We start from the raw sequence: 18,282 nt of genomic DNA, 5'->3' as shown, positions 1-18,282 counted from the left end.
CCGCTGCCTTAGTCTAAGGTGCTAGCTCAATTTCCTCTCTGGCCAGAACAATGCTAGATCGAGCTTGCTGTGTATCATGAATTAAGTCAATTTAAAATGTGTTCTTATACCTCATTCTCACTTACCTTTCAAATTGTGTCTACTTCATTTTTAAGACCAAAATGAGAAAATCATTCAAGAAAATAGAGAACTACAGTTACAGTACCTGGAACAAAAGCAACAACTTGATGAACTTAAAAACCGCATGAAGTTTTACAACCAGGTGAACTATTTTCTTATTTAGGAAACGAACTCCAGATTTTTATCTAAATATTTTATACGTAAAGAAAACACTATACCACAAAGCAAAAGAATACAAATAGATAACTTAGTTTATTAATTCATGGTATCTTGCAGTTTATGTTCCATGAGGGTAATCTACATAGTTGGAATGTCTCTTGCACTTTCCATTGTGAGCTTTTACTTATCTGTCTTTTGCAGGAGAGTGATATTAATGCTGATGAATTGAGTGAAGCTCTCCTGCTTATAAAGGTAACTTTCTAAACTTCATCATGAATTTCATGTCTACATATAACTGTTTCAGCATAATGATGACCCTTATCTGTAACCTTTATACTTGGAGAATGAATTATTCAGGAAAAGTGGTCAGGTGACATTTAGTTACAGCATATACATATTTCATAATGACATCAAAATTACATTAAAGTAGACCTCAAAAACTCTTATTTAAAGCACTTTCCCCAACTGTAACAAACATTTTACTTTTATATGCCCCACTATAAAACTAGCCAGCAATTTTCTGTCCTGAGAGACCTTGGTGCACCCTATTATCTTAAGTAAAATATTGAATTATATATGTCACCAGAAGATATTTTCCAGTTCTAGAATATTCTGTTATTTACAAGAAGACACAGAAAGTACATTTCTTTCCTTTTAGATCATCATGGTATAGATTTTAATCAAATGAAGACTAGAAATAAACGTGCATGATTCTTTTTTACTTCGTGAAGTAATAAACTGTTTTTTTATTTCTCTGTAATTGTCCCAAATGTCTATCCAAATATGTATTCTATATCAGGACTGCTTTATTCCTAATGGAAAATGGAAATATATCTGTTTTCAATTAATGATTGTTTCTTACTATATCCATATTAATTCACAGTTACATTTTAGAAACTCTTGTTTTGGTAATAAAATATGTTTTTGTTTTAGGCTCAAAAATCACAAAAAAATGGAGACCTTTCTTTTTTAGAGAAAGTAGACAGTAAAATTAATAAAGATCTAGAACGCTCCATGAAAGAGCTGCAAGCAACTCATGCAGAAACAGTGCAAGAGCTTGAAAAGACAAGAAACATGCTAATTATGCAACATAAAATTAATAAAGATTATCAGGTAATATAACACACTAGATCAGGAGCATAGGTTTCCCATAATATTCTACTGATGATTTACATTTCAAAGCAGTATCATGTATTAGCGTCTGTTATAATCTATTATCATGTGTTACCACATGCCTGGAATTTAGCCTTGTACCTAGATACTCCCGACTAACGAGTTCTAAAACAAGTAATTTTTTCAGTGCCTGGTTTTAGAGAATGAATCATGGCGACGTATTCACCAACGCCAGCACGCTCTGCAGTTGGTCCTGCCACAACCGCCTGTTATATTAGCTTCTAACAAATGGGGCACCACTCCTTAAAAGGGACCCAGAGTTTTGTGGGTTTTACTCCTGGTTAATGAACACTGCCAAGCATAATTTTCTAAACTGTAAGCTCTTTGAAGTCAGGAAACAACAGCTTATAACTCCCGGTATCCCCAGGATCTAAAAAATGCTTGAATCATAGTTGCTTTAACAAATGAAAATGGAACAAATCCTGAGTAATGAAACTTGTTATCTCTATTTTTTTAGATGGAAGTTGAGGCAGTGACCCAGAAGATGGAAAATTTGCAGCAAGATTATGAACTCAGAGTGGAACAGTATGTCCACCTTCTTGATATCAGGGCTGCACGCATCCAGAAACTAGAAGGTACAACGTGCACAATTCTTTGTCCACAGTAACTAGAGGAGTGGATTTTTACAACAGTTGAAAATGTCATCCAAATGTACACTCACACTTTCTTTTTGCTCTTTTTTTTCCCAGTTTATTAGCTATAATAATAATTTATCAGAAAGGCTGTTTTTATCTGATACTTTTCTACTCAAGAATTTTTAGTAATTCACTACTGCTTTTTGAATTCGGTGTTGCAGGCAAGATTTCAAAGTACTTCATAAAGTACCACAGACTAAATTTAACCACATCATTTCTAATTTCTCTTCTAAGCAAGCTAGGCATCTCAGCCAAACAAGTCTGCTTGCTCTTTGTCAGATTCATCTTGTTCAGTCCCACCACCAGGGCTCTGTCTGCTCCATCTGAACCTCCTTTCTACTCTGACTCCAAGATATACCCTTCCCTGCTTCAAAATCTAACTAAATGCATGCCCATGCCAGAAAGCTGGCTCCAATTACTGCTAGCCACCCCTCTACTTGAAATGCCCTTACAGTGGTTTTCAGACTTTAGCAAGTAAGAAAATTACATGGGGAACTTGTTTCAAAGGTAGCTTCCTGGGCCCTACCCCTGGAGATCTTGGGGTCTCTGATTCTATATATTTAGAAATAATTCCAAGCAATTCAGATGCAGGTGTAAGACTGTACTTTGAAAAACACTGCCTCAGCACTTGCCACTTTTACTCTCATGTACTCAAAAAATATGTTTAGCGATTGTATTATGTAAGTGTTCTTCACCGGTGCAGTTTTGCATATTCTCTATGACTGCAACATAGTAAGTTCTACAGTGATAAGTACTTTGTCTCTCTTTCATGTTCCCTGCCATACAGTACTTAAATTCAGTGATCTATGCCAGCAGTAATTTTACTCTTTTAAAGATCACTGAGAATCCAAAAGCCCTTATGTTTATATGGGTTATATTCATGATATTTATCATATTAGAAATTAAAAATGAGAAATTTAAAAAATATTTGGCATGCTAAAATAATAATTAACCCATTACATGCTAACATAAATTACAGTTTTATTTTTTAACAGGTATATTTTCCATACCAAAGAAGTAGACAAGCGACATGGTTTTAAATTTGTTTAATTGTTTAACATTTTTGCAAATCTTTTCAGCATCTGTCTTAATAGAAAACAGCTGGGTTTTTATATCTGCTTCTGCAGTCAATCTGTTATGCTATCACACATCACATAGGTTCTGGGAAACTCTATTATACACTTGTAAGAGACTAAGAATGAAAAAGGCCAATAACATCTTAGTATTATTTTTAAAATAGTTTTAACCTCACAGACCTCCAGAACAGTCTCAGGGACCCTCAGGGGTTCCCAGACCACACTCTGAGAACCACTGCTCTAAGTAGAAGGGTTCAGTAACTATCTTCATCTGACTGAACAGGGTTTTCCAAAGCCAAAGAGCAGTGTGTTCCTTTTATCTCAAGTAGTACTCAATAAAAATTCACTTAATGAAATTTTCCTGAATAACAGGGAGGTCACATAGTTTGAGATTTTCATTCCTTTCAAGCCTCACTAAGTCTTTACCAATATATTTTATCTGTGTGCTAAATTCATTGATTGATTCCATAAACATGCTCAAGTTCCTAATGTATCCTAAGCAAAGTGCTAGGCAGTGAGACTACAAACAGGGAAAAAGCTCGGGCTTTTTCCTCCAGGAACTTGTAAGTTGTGAACAAGTAAGTAGACAGTTATACTTTACTGTGAAGAGTGTGGAGTTAGAAAAATGCAAAAGCTACCAAGGAAACACTGAGGAGAGAATGCCTATTTATACCTGAAGATTCAGGGAAGACCCTACACAGTAGGTTTGGAGGCTTTAAAGATGACAGAATTCACCACTAAGTAAAAACAATGAAAGGCTTTCCAGGAAGTAGATGAAGCAGGTAAAAATGCCCTAAATGTGAAGCACTGCCATTCATTTGAGAAAAATGTATGTGGATCTGTCTGTTTGGAACTCAGGATTAGTAAATGGAGAAGACGTGGGTTTAAGGCTGGTAAGAACCAAATCCTGAAGACCCCGTTTGCCACCCTGATGAGTCTGAACCTTATTAACCTACAGAAGCACCAAGGAATTTTTTAGGTAGGGAGCAGTACACCCAGAACTTCATTTTGGAGATTATGCTATAGGTATTGGGAAGAATGAGTAAAATTTGAAGGAAGGAAGGAATTGGGTTCCATTAATAATCTAGGTAATAAACACTGAGGGTGTAAGTAAGATAGCATCAGTGGAGATGTAGAGGACAGGGATAAATTTGCTAAAGACTTAGGAAATATTTTTGAATAGCAGTGACCCTACAGATGTGGGGAGAGTAAAAAAAAAAAAGAGGAACCTAGGATGACACTGTGATATCTAGCTTAGGCAGCTGGATGAAGGCTAACATCATCACTTGAAATTCAAAGTACAGAAATAACTAGAAGACAATATGAGCCATTCTGCTTTGGGTATATTGAGTTTGTTGTGCCTAGGGGATATCTAGATAGAGGGCTCAGCAAGCCACTAGATGTGTGGGTCTGGAACTGTGGAAAGAAATCTGAATTAAAAATAGAAATATGAGCGTCTTCAGTATATTGATAGTAACAGAAGTCATAAAAGGGGTTGTGATCACTAATTATTAGAGAAATGCAAATCAAAACTACAATGAGAAACCACCTCACACCGATCAGAATGGCCATAATTAAAAAGTCTACAGATAACAAATGCTGGAGAGGGTGTGGAGAAAAGGGACCCCATGTACACTGTTGGTGGGAATGTATGTTGCTGCAGCCACTATGGAAAATAGTATGGAGGTTCCTCACAAAACTAAAAACAGAACTACCATATGATCCAGCAGTCCCACTCCTGGGCATATACCTGGACAAAACTATAATTCAAAAAGATACCTGCACCCCTATGTTCATAGCAGCACTGTTCACAATAACCAAAACATGGAAACAACCTAAATGTCCATCAACAGATGAATGGATAAAGAGGATGTGGTACATATATACCATGGAATACTACTCAACCATAAAAAAGGATGAAATAATGCCACTTGCAGCAACATGGATGCAACTAGAGAATATCACACTAAGTGAAGTAAGTCTGAAAGAGAAAGACAAATACCATATGATATCACTTACACCTGGAGTCTAAAATATGACACAAATTATTAACCTATCTACAAAACAGAAACAGACTCACAGGCGTAGAGAACAGATTTGTGGTTGCCAAGGGGGAGGGGGAGAGGGAGAGGGATGGACTGGGAGTTGGGGGTTAGTAGATGCAAACTATTACATTTAGAATGGACAAACAACAAGGTCCTAATGTGTAGCCCAAGAAACTATATCCAATCTCCTGGGATAAATCATAATGGAAAAGAATATTTTAAAAAGAATGTATATATGTGTATAACTGAGTCACTTTTCTGTACAGCATAAATTAGCACAACATTGTAAATCAGCTATATTTCAAATAAATAAAAGGGGGTGTGACTACTCATGAGAATATGTAGGCTAAAAAGAGGATAAAAACAGAACCCCAGCAAACTAGCAGAGAAAGAGAAACCCTTAAAGAATAAGAGAGGTAGGAGGAGAAGCAGGGCAGACGATGACATGAAAGCTCACAAAAGTTCACAAAAGAGGATGTGGTCATCAGTGTCAATTAAGCAAAGAACTCAAATAACACAAGGACCGTTCAATCTAGAAACTGGTTAGTTATCGGTGACCTTTTCTAGAGTAGTTTCACGAGAAAAATAAGGCAGATGCTTTTTGCAGGAAGTTGAAGAATCTGTTAGATGAGGAATTGTAGACACAAGTATACATTACTCTTTTTAGAAATTTGGATGTAACATGGCGAGGGAAATGTGTATCTAGAAAGAGATACATCTTTTTATTTATTTTTTATTGAAACATAGTTGATTTACATTATTAGTTTCAGGTGTACAGCATAGTCATTCAGTATTTTTATAGATTATACTCCATTATAAGTTATTACAAGATAATGGCTCTAACTCACTGTGCTATACAATATATCCTTGTTGTTTATCTATTTTGTATATAGTAGTTTGTATCTGTTATCCCATACTCCTAATTTGTCCCTCCTCTTCCTTCTCCCCTTTGGTAACCACAAGTTTGTTTTCTATATCTGTGAGTCTGTTTCTGTTTTACTTGTACATTCATTTGTATCGTTTTTAGATTCCACATATAAGTGATATCATACACTATGTGCTTTCTCTGACTTACTTCACTAAGTATAATATTCTCTAGGTCCATCCACGTTGCTGCAAATGGCAGAATTTCATTCTTTTTTATGGCTGAGTAATATTCCATTTTGTATTACACCACATCTTCTTTATCCATTCATCTGTTGATGGGCACTTGGGTTGCTTCCATGTCTTGGCTATTGTAAATAGTGCTGCTGTGAACGTTGGGGTGCATGTATCTTTTTGAATTAGTGTTTTCATTTTTTTCTGGGTATATACCCAGGAATGGAATTGCTGGATTATATGGTAGCTTTATTTTTAATTTTTTGAGGAACCTTCATACTGTTTTCCACAGTGGCTGAACCAGTTTATATTTCCACCGACAGTGCACAAGGGTTCCCTTTTCTCCACATCCTCTCCAACATTTGTTGTTTGTAGACTTTTTTTTTTTAATTTATTTATTTATGGCTGTGTTGGGTCTTCGTTTCTGTGCGAGGGCTTTCTCTAGTTGTGGCAAGCGGAGGCCACTCTTCATCGCGGTGCGCGGGCTTCTCATTATCGTGGCCTCTCTTGTTGCGGAGCACAGGCTCCAGAGCGCAGGCTCAGTAATTATGGCTCACGGGCCCAGTTGCTCTGCGGCATGTGGGATCTTCCCAGACCAGGGCTCGAACTCGTGCCCCCTGCATTGTCAGGCAGACTCTCAACCACTGTGCCACCAGGGAAGCCCCTGTTTGTAGACTTTTTGATGATAGTCATTCCAACAGGTGTGAGGTGATATCTCATTGTGGGTTTCACTTGCATTTCTCTAATAATTAGCAATGTTGAGCATCTTTTCATGTGCCTGTCAGCCATCTGTATGTCTTCTTTGGAGAATTGTCTATTCAGGTCTTCTGCCCATTTTTCGATTGAGTTTTTTGTTTTGTCGATACTGGGTTGTATGAGCTGTTTATGTATTTTGGATATTAACCCGTTGTCGGTCGCATCATTTGCAAATATTTTCTACCATTCAGTAGGTTGTCTTTTTATTTTGTCAATAGTTTCCTTTGCTGTGCAAAAGCTTTTAAGTTTAATTAGGTCCAATTCGTTTAGTTTTGCTTTTACTTCTTGCCTTAGGAGACAGATCTGAAAAAAATATTGCTACAACTTATGTTAAAGAGTGTTCTGCCTCTGTTCTCTTCTAGGAGTTTTATGGTTTCGGGTCTTACATTTATGCCTTTAAACCATTTTGAGTTTATTTTTCTATATGGTGTGAGGGAATGTTCTAATCTAGAAAGAGATACATCTTTTTTCAAAGCAGCTTCTTAGAAGTATAATGAACACATTTTAAATTGCACTATTTAAAGTGCACAATTTGGTGAGTTTGGGCCTATGTATACACTTGTGAAACCATCACCATAATCAAGATAACCAATATATCCATCATTCCCCAAAAGTAGAAAAATATATATTTTAATAAGCTGAAGGGAAGGAGCTAGTGGAAAGAGGAATTGACTTTATAGGAGAGAAGATAATAGAGCAGAGGCAAAGGAGCAGTGAAACCTAAATATTTACCTCAGCTGTTCATTCAAGGGCCTTTTGTTTTTTCTTTTTCTTTTTCTGTTTCTCTGGTATAGCCTGAATAACCCTTTTAAGTTGTAATTTTTTTTAATAAGTGATGTCAAAATAAATGATGATTTCTTTATAATACAGCATCATTTACAGAAAAACAGTATAGTCATAGAATTTAAGATTGAGACTATACACCAAAAGCACTCAGACTTCCTACCACTTCAAAAGCCAGTTTGTAGCTTTATATGTCAATACTTTAAAACCTCGAAACTGTGTGTCTTCTCTTGCAGCCCAATTAAAGGATATTGCGTATGGCACCAAGCAGTACAAATTTAAACCAGAAATCATGCCAGATGACTCCGTTGATGAGTTTGACGAAACCATTCACTTAGAACGAGGCGAAAACCTATTTGAAATCCATATCAACAAAGTAACCTTTTCTTCTGAAGTTTTACAGGCATCTGGAGATAAAGAGCCTGTCACCTTCTGTACCTATGCTTTCTATGATTTTGAACTACAGACAACTCCCATAGTGCGGGGCCTTCACCCAGAATATAACTTTACTTCTCAATATCTCGTTCATGTTAATGACTTATTCTTACAATACATTCAGAAAAATACTATTACTCTTGAGGTCCACCAGGCTTACAGCACAGATTATGAAACAATCGCGGCATGTCAATTGAGATTCCATGAAATTCTAGAAAAAAGCGGTCGAATATTTTGCACAGCAAGTTTGGTTGGTGAGTACAGTCTTACAAACTTTGGCTGTTCGAAGCACTGATTGGTTTATACATTAATATGGTGTTCCACATTAGTATCTTCTCTCTCAGATTCAAGGTGCCTTTAGGGTAAGGACAGCGTTCTCTGATATAGCTGCGCACAGTTGATTGGACTCTCTTAAATGTCATTAATAATGTCAGTACAATGGCTATTAATTTTTTAAAGCTTATTAGTACAAATGTTTATTTACCATGTTGATATCCTTGTTTGATTAAACATTAATTGTAGTACATTTATCAAAGTTTTTTAAGGAGCTTATCATGTTATCACTGTTACTAAGCACTGGGAATACAGTGATCAGTGGTAAATAAGACAGAGCCCCTACCTTCATGTAGCTTACCTTCTAGGGGGGAAGATGGGCCATAAAACAAATACACATATCATTAGATATGAAGAAAAATTATCAGGGCAAGAGGCTAAAGAGAGAAATGGAAGGTTGCTAATTCAGATAAGGGCTTCCCTACAGGGTGCCATTGGTAAAGACCTGAATAAAGATCCACGTCAGGATCCAGGGGAAGAATGTTTCCAGCAGAGGAAACAGCAAGTATTGTACAAAGGCCTGAGGGAGGAACAGACCTGCCATGTTGGAGGAACAGCAAGGAGGCCAGTGGCTAGAGCAGAGATGAGATTAAAGCAATAGGCAGGGACCAGATCTCACTGTAGAGCCTTGTGGGTCATGGTGAGGTGTTTGGACTTTTTCTTCCTCTGAGTGATGCAAGTCATTGGGTGGTTTTGAGAAGAGAAGTAACGTGATCACACATAGGTTTTAGAAAAGTCGCCCTGGGTGCTGTGGGAAGAACAGTCTGTATGGGCCAAGCAAGAAGATAGGACCATTATCAGGCTATTGCATTAATCTGTGGAAAGATGTTGGTGGCTTGGATTACGACGGTAATGAAAGTAGTGATAAGAATTGGTTATATTCAGTGTCTATTTGATTAACTCTTCCTTGAAAACGTGCTCAACAATTGCATGTAGAGTAATGAGGGAAACAAAGGAGGCGAGAATTTCTGGTGTGAGCACCCGGGACAACGATGAGGCCATTTATCGAGACAGACCTGGGCAAGGGACGAATTTGAGGAAAAAAACGAAGAATTGTGTTTGAACGGGTTAAGATTGACCTGCCTATTAGACAGCCAAGTGGAAATGTCACCTAAGCAGTTGGATATACTAGTCTGAAGGTCAGAGATAGAAATATAAAAGCGGGATTCATTAGCATACAGAATATATTTTAAGCCTTGGGCCTAGATAATTTCACATAGAGAGTGAGTATACATAAAGAAGAGAAGGTGACCAAGGACTGAGCCTTGGGAGACTCCAAAATTTAGAGTTCAGGAAGAAGAGGAAGAGCCAGCAAAGGAAACTGAGGAGTGGCCAGTGAGGTGGGAGACAAACCAAGAGTATACAGTATCCTAGAGGCCAAGTGTAGAAACCTTTTCAAGAAGGAAGGAGGGTGCATAATAGCCAGGTCATGGCAGCAACCTAAATGCCCATTGACAGACGAATGGATAAAGACGTGGCACATACGTGCAATGGAATACTACTCAGCCATAGAAAGGAACGAAATTGGGTCATTTGTAGAGATGTGGATGGACCTAGAGACTGTCCCACAGAGTGAAGTAAGTCAGAAAGAGAAAAACAAATATCGTATATTAACGCATATATGCGGAATCTAGAAAAATGGTACAGATGAACCGGTTTGCAAGGCAGAAATAGAGACACAGATGTAGAGAACAAACGTATGGACACCAAGGCGGGGTGGCGGGGGTGGGGGTGGTGGGATGAATTGGGAGATTGGGATTGACATGTATACACTGATGTGTATAAAATAGATAACTAATGAGAACCTGCTGTATACAAAATAAAATAAAATTCAAAAAATAAATAAATTTTTAAAAAGGAAAACTTTTTTAAGTGACCAAGAAAAAAAGGAAGGAAGGTGACTCAGGTTCTGGGGAGGGATTTTATTTTATTGATTGCATAGGTGATATAGTCACATGGTTCAGAAGAACTTGCCCTCAAAAAACTTAGTGTGGTGGAGAAGTAGACTGGTGAACTGCCAATTGTGCCAAAGCAGTCAGTGCCCTAATGAGGACATCTTTCTTCGTTTCTGCAAAGGAAGCATAGAGCTCTTAAGTCTCCTGGGAGCCCTAGAGGAAATCGTCACAGAGGAAGAGAGAGAAAGAGCTGCCTGAGTTAGAAGGCGTACTACAACTACAACCCCAGCAAGAGGGTGTACAGGGCAGACATGCGAGGGTATATTACATACGGTATAGATTTGGCATAGCTATGGTGTTTTTCCCTATACTTACGGCACAGTAGGAAAATGGGAAGGTGCCAAAGATTTCTCGAAAGTTGAATTCATATTCCATTCATAATTTTGAGGTTTCATTTTGTATCTGTCAGACTACATTGAGTGCAACTTGTTAAAAAAGGAAAAGCACCAGAAAGAATCCGTGGAGTATATGACTCAATGTTTAGATTTTTCTTTATATTTTAGAAAGATATAGTATAAACCGGACTACCTCAAATGTAGTTTGACATAGTTTTTTAATAATATTTAACATACGGTGGAACTCGTACTTGCAGAAGTAACTTTATTTTCTTTATCTCTGTTATTTGCCAATCACACATCATTTGTGCAAGTCATATATTATTTTACTCAGTATAAAATTTATAGTTTTAATGTATAATACCATTGATGTATTTTTTACTGGTATATATTTTGATTTATGGGACTATTTTAACAGTGAGTTATGTATTGGTTTGTAGGAACTAAAGGAGACATCCCCAATTTTGGCACAGTGGAATACTGGTTCCGATTAAGAGTTCCCATGGATCAAGCAATTCGACTTTATCGAGAACGGGCAAAGGCTTTGGGATATATAACATCAAATTTTAAGGGGCCAGAGCAAATGCAATGGGTAAGCTTGTTTGACTTTACGACCCTTTTATGACACAGAAATTTTATAGTATTTCTTTATATTATCATGCTTTAAACCGAAATCATTTTCTTTCACAGCCATCAAGTGGCTTTTTTTAACTTTTTATTTTGAAATAATCATAGACTTACAGGAAGTAGCAAAAATAGTACAGAGGTCCCGTGTAGCCTTCACCCAGCTTCTCCCAATTATAATATTTTATGTAACTATAGTGTAGTATCAAAACCAGGAAATTGATATTGGTACAGTACTATTAACTAGGCTACAGACTTTATCCAGATTTTGTAAGTTTTTACATGCACTTATGTGCGCATGCATGTGCACGACTACGTGTGTGTGTGTGTGTGTGTGTGTGTGTGTGTAGGAAGAAGCAGAGTTCAATGCAGTTTTATCATGTGTATATAATCATGTAACTACCACCACAATCAAGATACAGAATTGCTCTTTTACCACAAAGGAACTCCCTTGTGCTATCCAGGACACTTTCGAAAAAGAGAATTGCAATACTATTATTACACATCAAGTGACTTTCATTACAATTTCTACTGTTAAGGAAATGGATAGCTATTATTGGACTTTCAGTTATTCTCCTTTTTTCCAACTGTTTCCAACTTCTTCCAAGCTGTTTCAGAAACTTTTAGGTTTCTGAAATGCAGAGTAAAATATAAAATGAATATTCTTTTCCTGAGAATTAGAAGTATGAATGCAATTCCTCAGAGCAGCATTTTCCAAACTATGTTTCATGGAGTCTTAATAGCCATATTTCCAAAAGAATTCCATGATCCAATAAATGCAGAAAACACTGAATTGAGAAGCATTAAATAGGATCCTTGACTTTAGGGCTTCTCATGTATAACGTGAATCTCAAGAGGAAGCATAAAGTATACACTTATGTTAAGTAGCAAAGGGATAGAATATAGTAGAAACATTTTGGAATGTCTGTTCAAGTCATGATTCTCTTTTTTCATTTGGACCTGCCCTCTTCTAATCCGTGGGGCTGGGCCCCCAGTGGCCAGCTTTACGTTGGGTGATCCTGTTCTCTCCCACTCCACCCAATTATGACTAATGATTCAGGAATATCCACCTGCCCCCAGCTGAGCGAATCAGATTCTGCTTTCTGAGATCAAGAGAAAGCAAGACTCTCCATGCCTGGAACATGTAAAGTTGGGAGCTGTGGGACAGCCATCTGCTACCATGTTAAATGGCAAAGGAAAGAAAATGGGACTGGAAAGAGAATAATGAGCAAGCGTACAGAGAAAAATGGAAACTAGATGGAGAGTAAATTCCTGTAGTTTTCCAGTCCCGTTACCTTCCTTAGATACAACCACATTTCTGCTACACAGTTCTATGAAATAACTCTGTAGCCTTATATAAAAGTCTCTTTTCATTGTATTTGCTGGGTGGAATTAGTTTCCATAACTTTCAATTAAAAGAACCATGACTAATATCACATTGATTCTGAAACTTAAAGAATGGCACCCGTTTCCCAGAGATCATCCTTCTGGACTAGTATTCTTCAGAACGCACTTTGGGAAACACTGTTATGGAAAAGGGAATTAGAGATAGAGAAACCACATGATTTATTAATTTTTGTGGTTTAAAGAGTTTTAGACTCCCAGTTTATGGGTTGAATGAGTCATTTACTGTTGGAATTTCAGCTTTTGTGGGTAGACTCGGTGGGGGGGAGAAACGGAGGGGGTACTTTGTAAATCCTTCCACTCAGTCTTCTATAGCCGGATGCAAACGAGCCCTGGGAAAGCAGTGTTGTGATTCCCTTCTCAGATTTCCCCTCTCCACACCACCAGATGTCTCCACCAAGAGGATTATGACTTCGGTTCTGTTTTCCTTCTCCAATAAACTTCTCTAGAATCAAAAGTTCCAGATGTTCAATCCAGATTCAAAAATGCAGTGAAAGAGGGGTCCCTGTATGGAAGGTAGAGAATTATCTAACACCACAAGGCACTGCAACACTACATTCTTTGTCCCAGATCACATCAGCTATGGAAGGCTTAGCAGTTAGTCAATGCAGGTGTTTGCTAGAATACTTGTGCACTGACTGCCTGAGTAATAGTCCCAAAAAGGGCCATAGAGTAGTTTCTGACCCTACCTGACAACTCCCTTTGCTCATCTCTCTTCTGAAATGTCCTTCCAATCCAAGGTTTTACCCCTCCAAGGTTTATCTCTCACTCTGTTTTCTTGTTCCTTGGCCTCAGGTATCTGCTTCCCCAGATCACATTGGTTCAGGATGAGGGCCAACCCAAATATAACAAAATCATCTCTGTGGGTGGGTACCATCAAATTCATTGGTTTCTCACTTAAGAATGCGATATGATCAGAATAACTGGAATGGTTGAAGGAGTAGCTCTTTTTTTTTTTTTTTTTTTTTTAAAGACACATTTATTCAACATCATGATCAGACTATTACATTTAGCAATCAACAGCATGGGTGCAAAAAAAAAAAAAAAACTACATTAAAACCCTTTGTTGGAATGCTTTACACTTTCCACAGAACAAAAACTAAAAGAACCTGTTATACAATTAGTCACAAATACAGTCCCCGAGTTTTTTTGCCCATACACATGAGTATTGTCTAAAACATGTCTTCTTTGTAGCATCTAGGCCCTGCCACCACTGTGCTTGGCTGAGTTCACAAATCTGTTGTAACCTGTAGCTTCCCTGTGACTTCTCTGGCTCTCCTCTCCTGCTAAGCTTTGTTTCCTGGCAGTAATTAAAACCTTCTGCCACTGCCATAGCTCCTGCTGCTGCTGGAACCACCATAGCTACCTTGGTTTTGTGGTTTGGCAAAGTATTGGCCTCCACCACCATAGGGGCCAGAACTTCTGCCTCCAAAGTTTCCTCCTTTCATGGGCCCAATATTTGAAGATTGATTGTTGTAATTGCCAAAATCATCGTAGCTTCCACCACCTCCAAAATTGCTTCCATCGTTACCAAATCCATTATAGCCATCCCCACTGCCACCATATCCACCACCACCGCAGCTGCCACCAAAGCCACCTTGACCACTGAAGTTTCCTCCACGACCAAAGTTGTCATTCCCACCAAAACCACCTCCGTGACCACCACCAAAGTTTCCAGAACCACTTCCACCTCTTTGGCTGGATGAATCACTAGCCATCTCTTGCTTAGATAGGGCTTTCCTTACTTCACAGTTGTGGCCATTCACAGTGTGGTATTTCTGAATGACAATCTTGTCTACTGAGTCATGGTCATCAAAGGTTATGAAAGCAAAGCCTCTCTTTTTGCCGCTGCCTCGGTCAGTCATGACTTCAATCACTTCAGTTTTCCCGTACTGTTCAAAATAATCTCTCAGGTGATGTTCTTCAGTGTCTTCTTTAATGCCACCAACAAAAATCTTTTTCACAGTTAAGTGGGTACCAGGTCTTTGAGAATCTTCTCTTGAGACGGCCCTCTTTGGTTCCACAACTCTTCCATCCACCTTGTGTGGCCTTGCATTCATGGCTGCATCCACCTCCTCCACAGTGGCATACGTGACAAACCCGAAGCCTCTGGAGCGCCTGGTGTTTGGATCCCTCGTTACCACACAATCTGTGAGCGTTCCCCACTGCTCAGAATGGCTCCTCAGACTCTCATCGGTTGTTTCAAAGCTCAAACCTCCGATGAAGAGCTTCCGCAGCTGTTCGGGCTCTTTGGGTGACTCTGACTTAGACATGACGGCAGTGGAGGGGGGAGACATCAACGATGCTTACCTGGCGGCGTCCGCGGGCAGAAAGGAAGGAGTAGCTCTTAATAAAATTGTGAACTACGGGACATTTGTCTTGGACCTAACTGCTCACTTTACCTGTTAATTATTAAATAGAATTAAAGAACATCAGATTAACTATTTTCTTGGCTTTATTTGGTTTTAACAGCAATCTCTACATGTATGCTCAGTCTTCTGTATTTGCTGCTAATAGCATCCGTACATACGTTCTAGAGAATATTGGTTTTAAATAAGAGTCAAGAGTCTTTTACTGAGAAATTCACTTTGAAGTGAAAATCTGCAGCTTTTTGTCCATGTACAAAATTATTTTGTTTGGGGATTGGCAGCTGTTGTTTACTTTTCACTGTATTATTACTATAATATAAATATGTATGTTTTTCCAGTTAAGTCAGCAAGCACCCAAAACTGCTCAGCTTGGTTCTACTGATTCCACAGATGGCAACTTAAATGAACTTCATGTTACAGTAAAATGCTGCAGCCACCTGCAGTCCCGAGCAAGCCACCTTCAGCCACACCCATATGTTGTGTACAAGTTTTCTGACTTTGCAGACCATGACACAGCCATCATTCCCAGTAGCAGTGATCCACAGTTTGATGATCATATGTGTTTCCCAGTGCCAATGAATATGGATTTGGATCGATACCTTAAGTCAGAGTCTCTGAGTTTTTATGTGTTTGATGATAGTGATACCCAGGAGGATATTTACATAGGAAAAGTCAATGTGCCTCTGATTTCATTGGCACATGACAGGTGTATTTCAGGTAAGCCTATTTCTTGAATCCATGAAATTGTTTAAAAAAGAAAACACCACCTAAATTATACCTTAGTGTTATGGATATGATCTGTTTGTAACAATCTTCCTAGCCTTCTCAGATAATCTTAAACTTTGGGCCCATAATACTATATTGTTTTAGTTATTTTCTTAGTAGTTGTTCCAGGGATTACAGTATGCACCTCAGCTTGCCACAGTCAAACTTAATGCTAATAACTCCATTAAAATTTAGAGAGTCTGCTCCAGTATAATTCCATTCCCTCCCCCCTCCTTTGTGATATTGTTGTCATATATATGTACATAATATACCTGTATATGTTATAAACCCAACAGTACAATGTTATAATTATTGCTTTATATAACTTTGTCCTTTAAGAGAAGGGAGAATATATATAATTATAGGAGACTTTTATATTAACTTACATATTTACCATCTCTGGTATTCTTTATTTCCTCATTTGGGTTTGAGTTACTGTCTGGTGTCATTTTCTTACTCCAAATAGCTCTATTTCCTCCCCCTCTTTTGTGTTATTATTTCATATATTTTTTTATCTTTACATGTTATAAGTCCAGGATTATAATTTTTTAATTATTGTTTTATACAGTTGTTTTTTAAATCAGTTAAGAAGAAAAACATATTTATACTGTGTTTTATAATTACCTATGTAATTACCTTTATTCACATCTGTTCCTCCATGTTGATTTGAGTAACCATCTGGTGTCACTTGCTTTTAGCCTGAAGAAACTCTTTTAATATGTCTTGTAAGTCAGGTCTGCTGGCAATGAATTCACTTAATCATTGTTATTTGGGAATGTCTTTATACTTTAGCTTTTATTTTCTGAAGGATAGTGTTGCTGGATATCATATTCTTAGTTGTCAGGTTTATTTTCTTTAAGCACTTTGAGTACATCAGACAATTGATTCTGGCATCCGTTGTTTCTAATGAGAAATCATCTGTTAATCTTATTATGGTTCCCCTCTACATGATACAGTTTTCAAGTTTTGTTTTGTTTTTTTTTTTTGGCTTTTGACAATTCAACTCTAATGTATTTAGGTGTGGATCCCTTTGTGCTTATTCTACTTGGAATCTTTTGAGCTTCTTTATGTGTAGGGTACTGTTATGCACCAAATTTGGGGAGTTTTCTGCCCTTACTTCTTCAGTTATTTTTTCTGCCCTTTCTTCCCCTTCTTACATTCCCGTTACACATATGTTCATATGTTTAATGGTGTCCTACAGGTCTCTGAGGCTCTGTTGATTTTTTTTCATTTTTTCTCTTCAGATTGGATAATCACTGTTGATCATTCTTCAAGTTCATTGATTCTTTTTTCTGCAGCTCATATCTCCTACCCAGCCCCTCTGTTGAATTTTTTCATTTCAGTAATTATACTTTCTAACTCCAGAATTCCTTTTTAACTGTCTCTTTTTTTATTGAGATATAGTTCATATGTAATATTATATGTTATAGGTATACAACATAGTGATTTGTAATTTTTAAGGGTTATACTCCATTTATAGTTATTATAAAATATTGGCTATATTCCCTGTGTTGTACAATATATTCTAGTTCTCTTTTTTTATAATTTCTATCTCTTTATTATATTCTCTGTTTTATAAGTCATTATCATCACACTTTCCTTTAATTCTTTAAATATGGTTTCTTTTAGCTCTTTGAACATATTTGTAATAGCTGCTCTGAGGTCTTTGTCTACTAAGTCTAACATCTGGATGCCCTCAGAAAGTATCTGTGGATGACATTTTGTCTCCTGTTTCTTTGCATATCTCATGAATTTTTGTTCTTGTTTAAAATTGGACGTTTAGGACACTATATTGTAGCATCTCTAGATTGCAGCCCTCCACAGGGTTCCTGTTGCTGTTGTTGTTTGTTTGGTGACTCACCTGGACTACTTCTGTAGTCTTTTTCCCTCACTGTAGCCACTGATGTCTCTGCTAAGTTTTTGTTTGCTTGTTTTATTCTTGTTTTAGTTTTAAGCCTGAACATAGTTTAGTGGTCAGCCAGTGGTTGTTGAGAGTTGTGTTTAAACAACTTGAGCTGGCAGGCTTCCACCCTTTGCCTATGGATCAGTGTATGGCTTGGGTAATGCATTCAAAGTTCAGACAGTCTACAAGTCTCACATTCAGCCAGGGACAAGTAGCGTACTAGTGTCTTTTCTGACTCCCACTGTCTTTCCTGAGGTTCAGTAGATTTTCTTAAATAAATGCTTCTTAATTTGTTGTACACCTTTGATCAGTTT

At 37.6% G+C, this 18,282-nt stretch overlaps 2 protein-coding genes across 5 annotated transcripts in view; one reads left to right on the top strand and one right to left on the bottom strand.

Annotated features, from left to right (window-relative positions):
* The window catches only part of RPGRIP1L (RPGRIP1 like), a 97,985-nt gene that overhangs the window by 39,249 nt on the left and 40,454 nt on the right, over positions 1-18,282 (top strand). For all 4 annotated transcript variants that reach the window (XM_082438901.1, XM_082438902.1, XM_082438900.1 and 1 more), the window contains exons 11-17: positions 156-262; positions 481-531; positions 1,213-1,392; positions 1,910-2,027; positions 8,082-8,534; positions 11,344-11,495; positions 15,639-16,017. In XM_082438901.1, the coding sequence (XP_082295027.1) occupies positions 156-262; positions 481-531; positions 1,213-1,392; positions 1,910-2,027; positions 8,082-8,534; positions 11,344-11,495; positions 15,639-16,017 (1,440 nt within the window). The remainder of the gene's footprint in view (positions 1-155; positions 263-480; positions 532-1,212; positions 1,393-1,909; positions 2,028-8,081; positions 8,535-11,343; positions 11,496-15,638; positions 16,018-18,282) is intronic.
* Positions 11,512-15,617, bottom strand: HNRNPA1L3 (heterogeneous nuclear ribonucleoprotein A1 like 3). The gene has a single exon (XM_082438913.1). It carries the CDS (start codon positions 15,226-15,228, stop codon positions 14,242-14,244), a length of 987 nt encoding a protein of 328 aa, XP_082295039.1. The 5' UTR covers positions 15,229-15,617; the 3' UTR covers positions 11,512-14,241.

This window comes from Balaenoptera physalus (genome assembly GCF_965194825.1).
Source record: "Balaenoptera physalus genome assembly, chromosome: 19".
Lineage (NCBI taxonomy): Eukaryota > Metazoa > Chordata > Mammalia > Artiodactyla > Balaenopteridae > Balaenoptera > Balaenoptera physalus.
The sequence above is the reverse complement of the archived record's forward strand: the minus strand, read 5'-3'. Positions and strand labels throughout refer to the sequence as shown.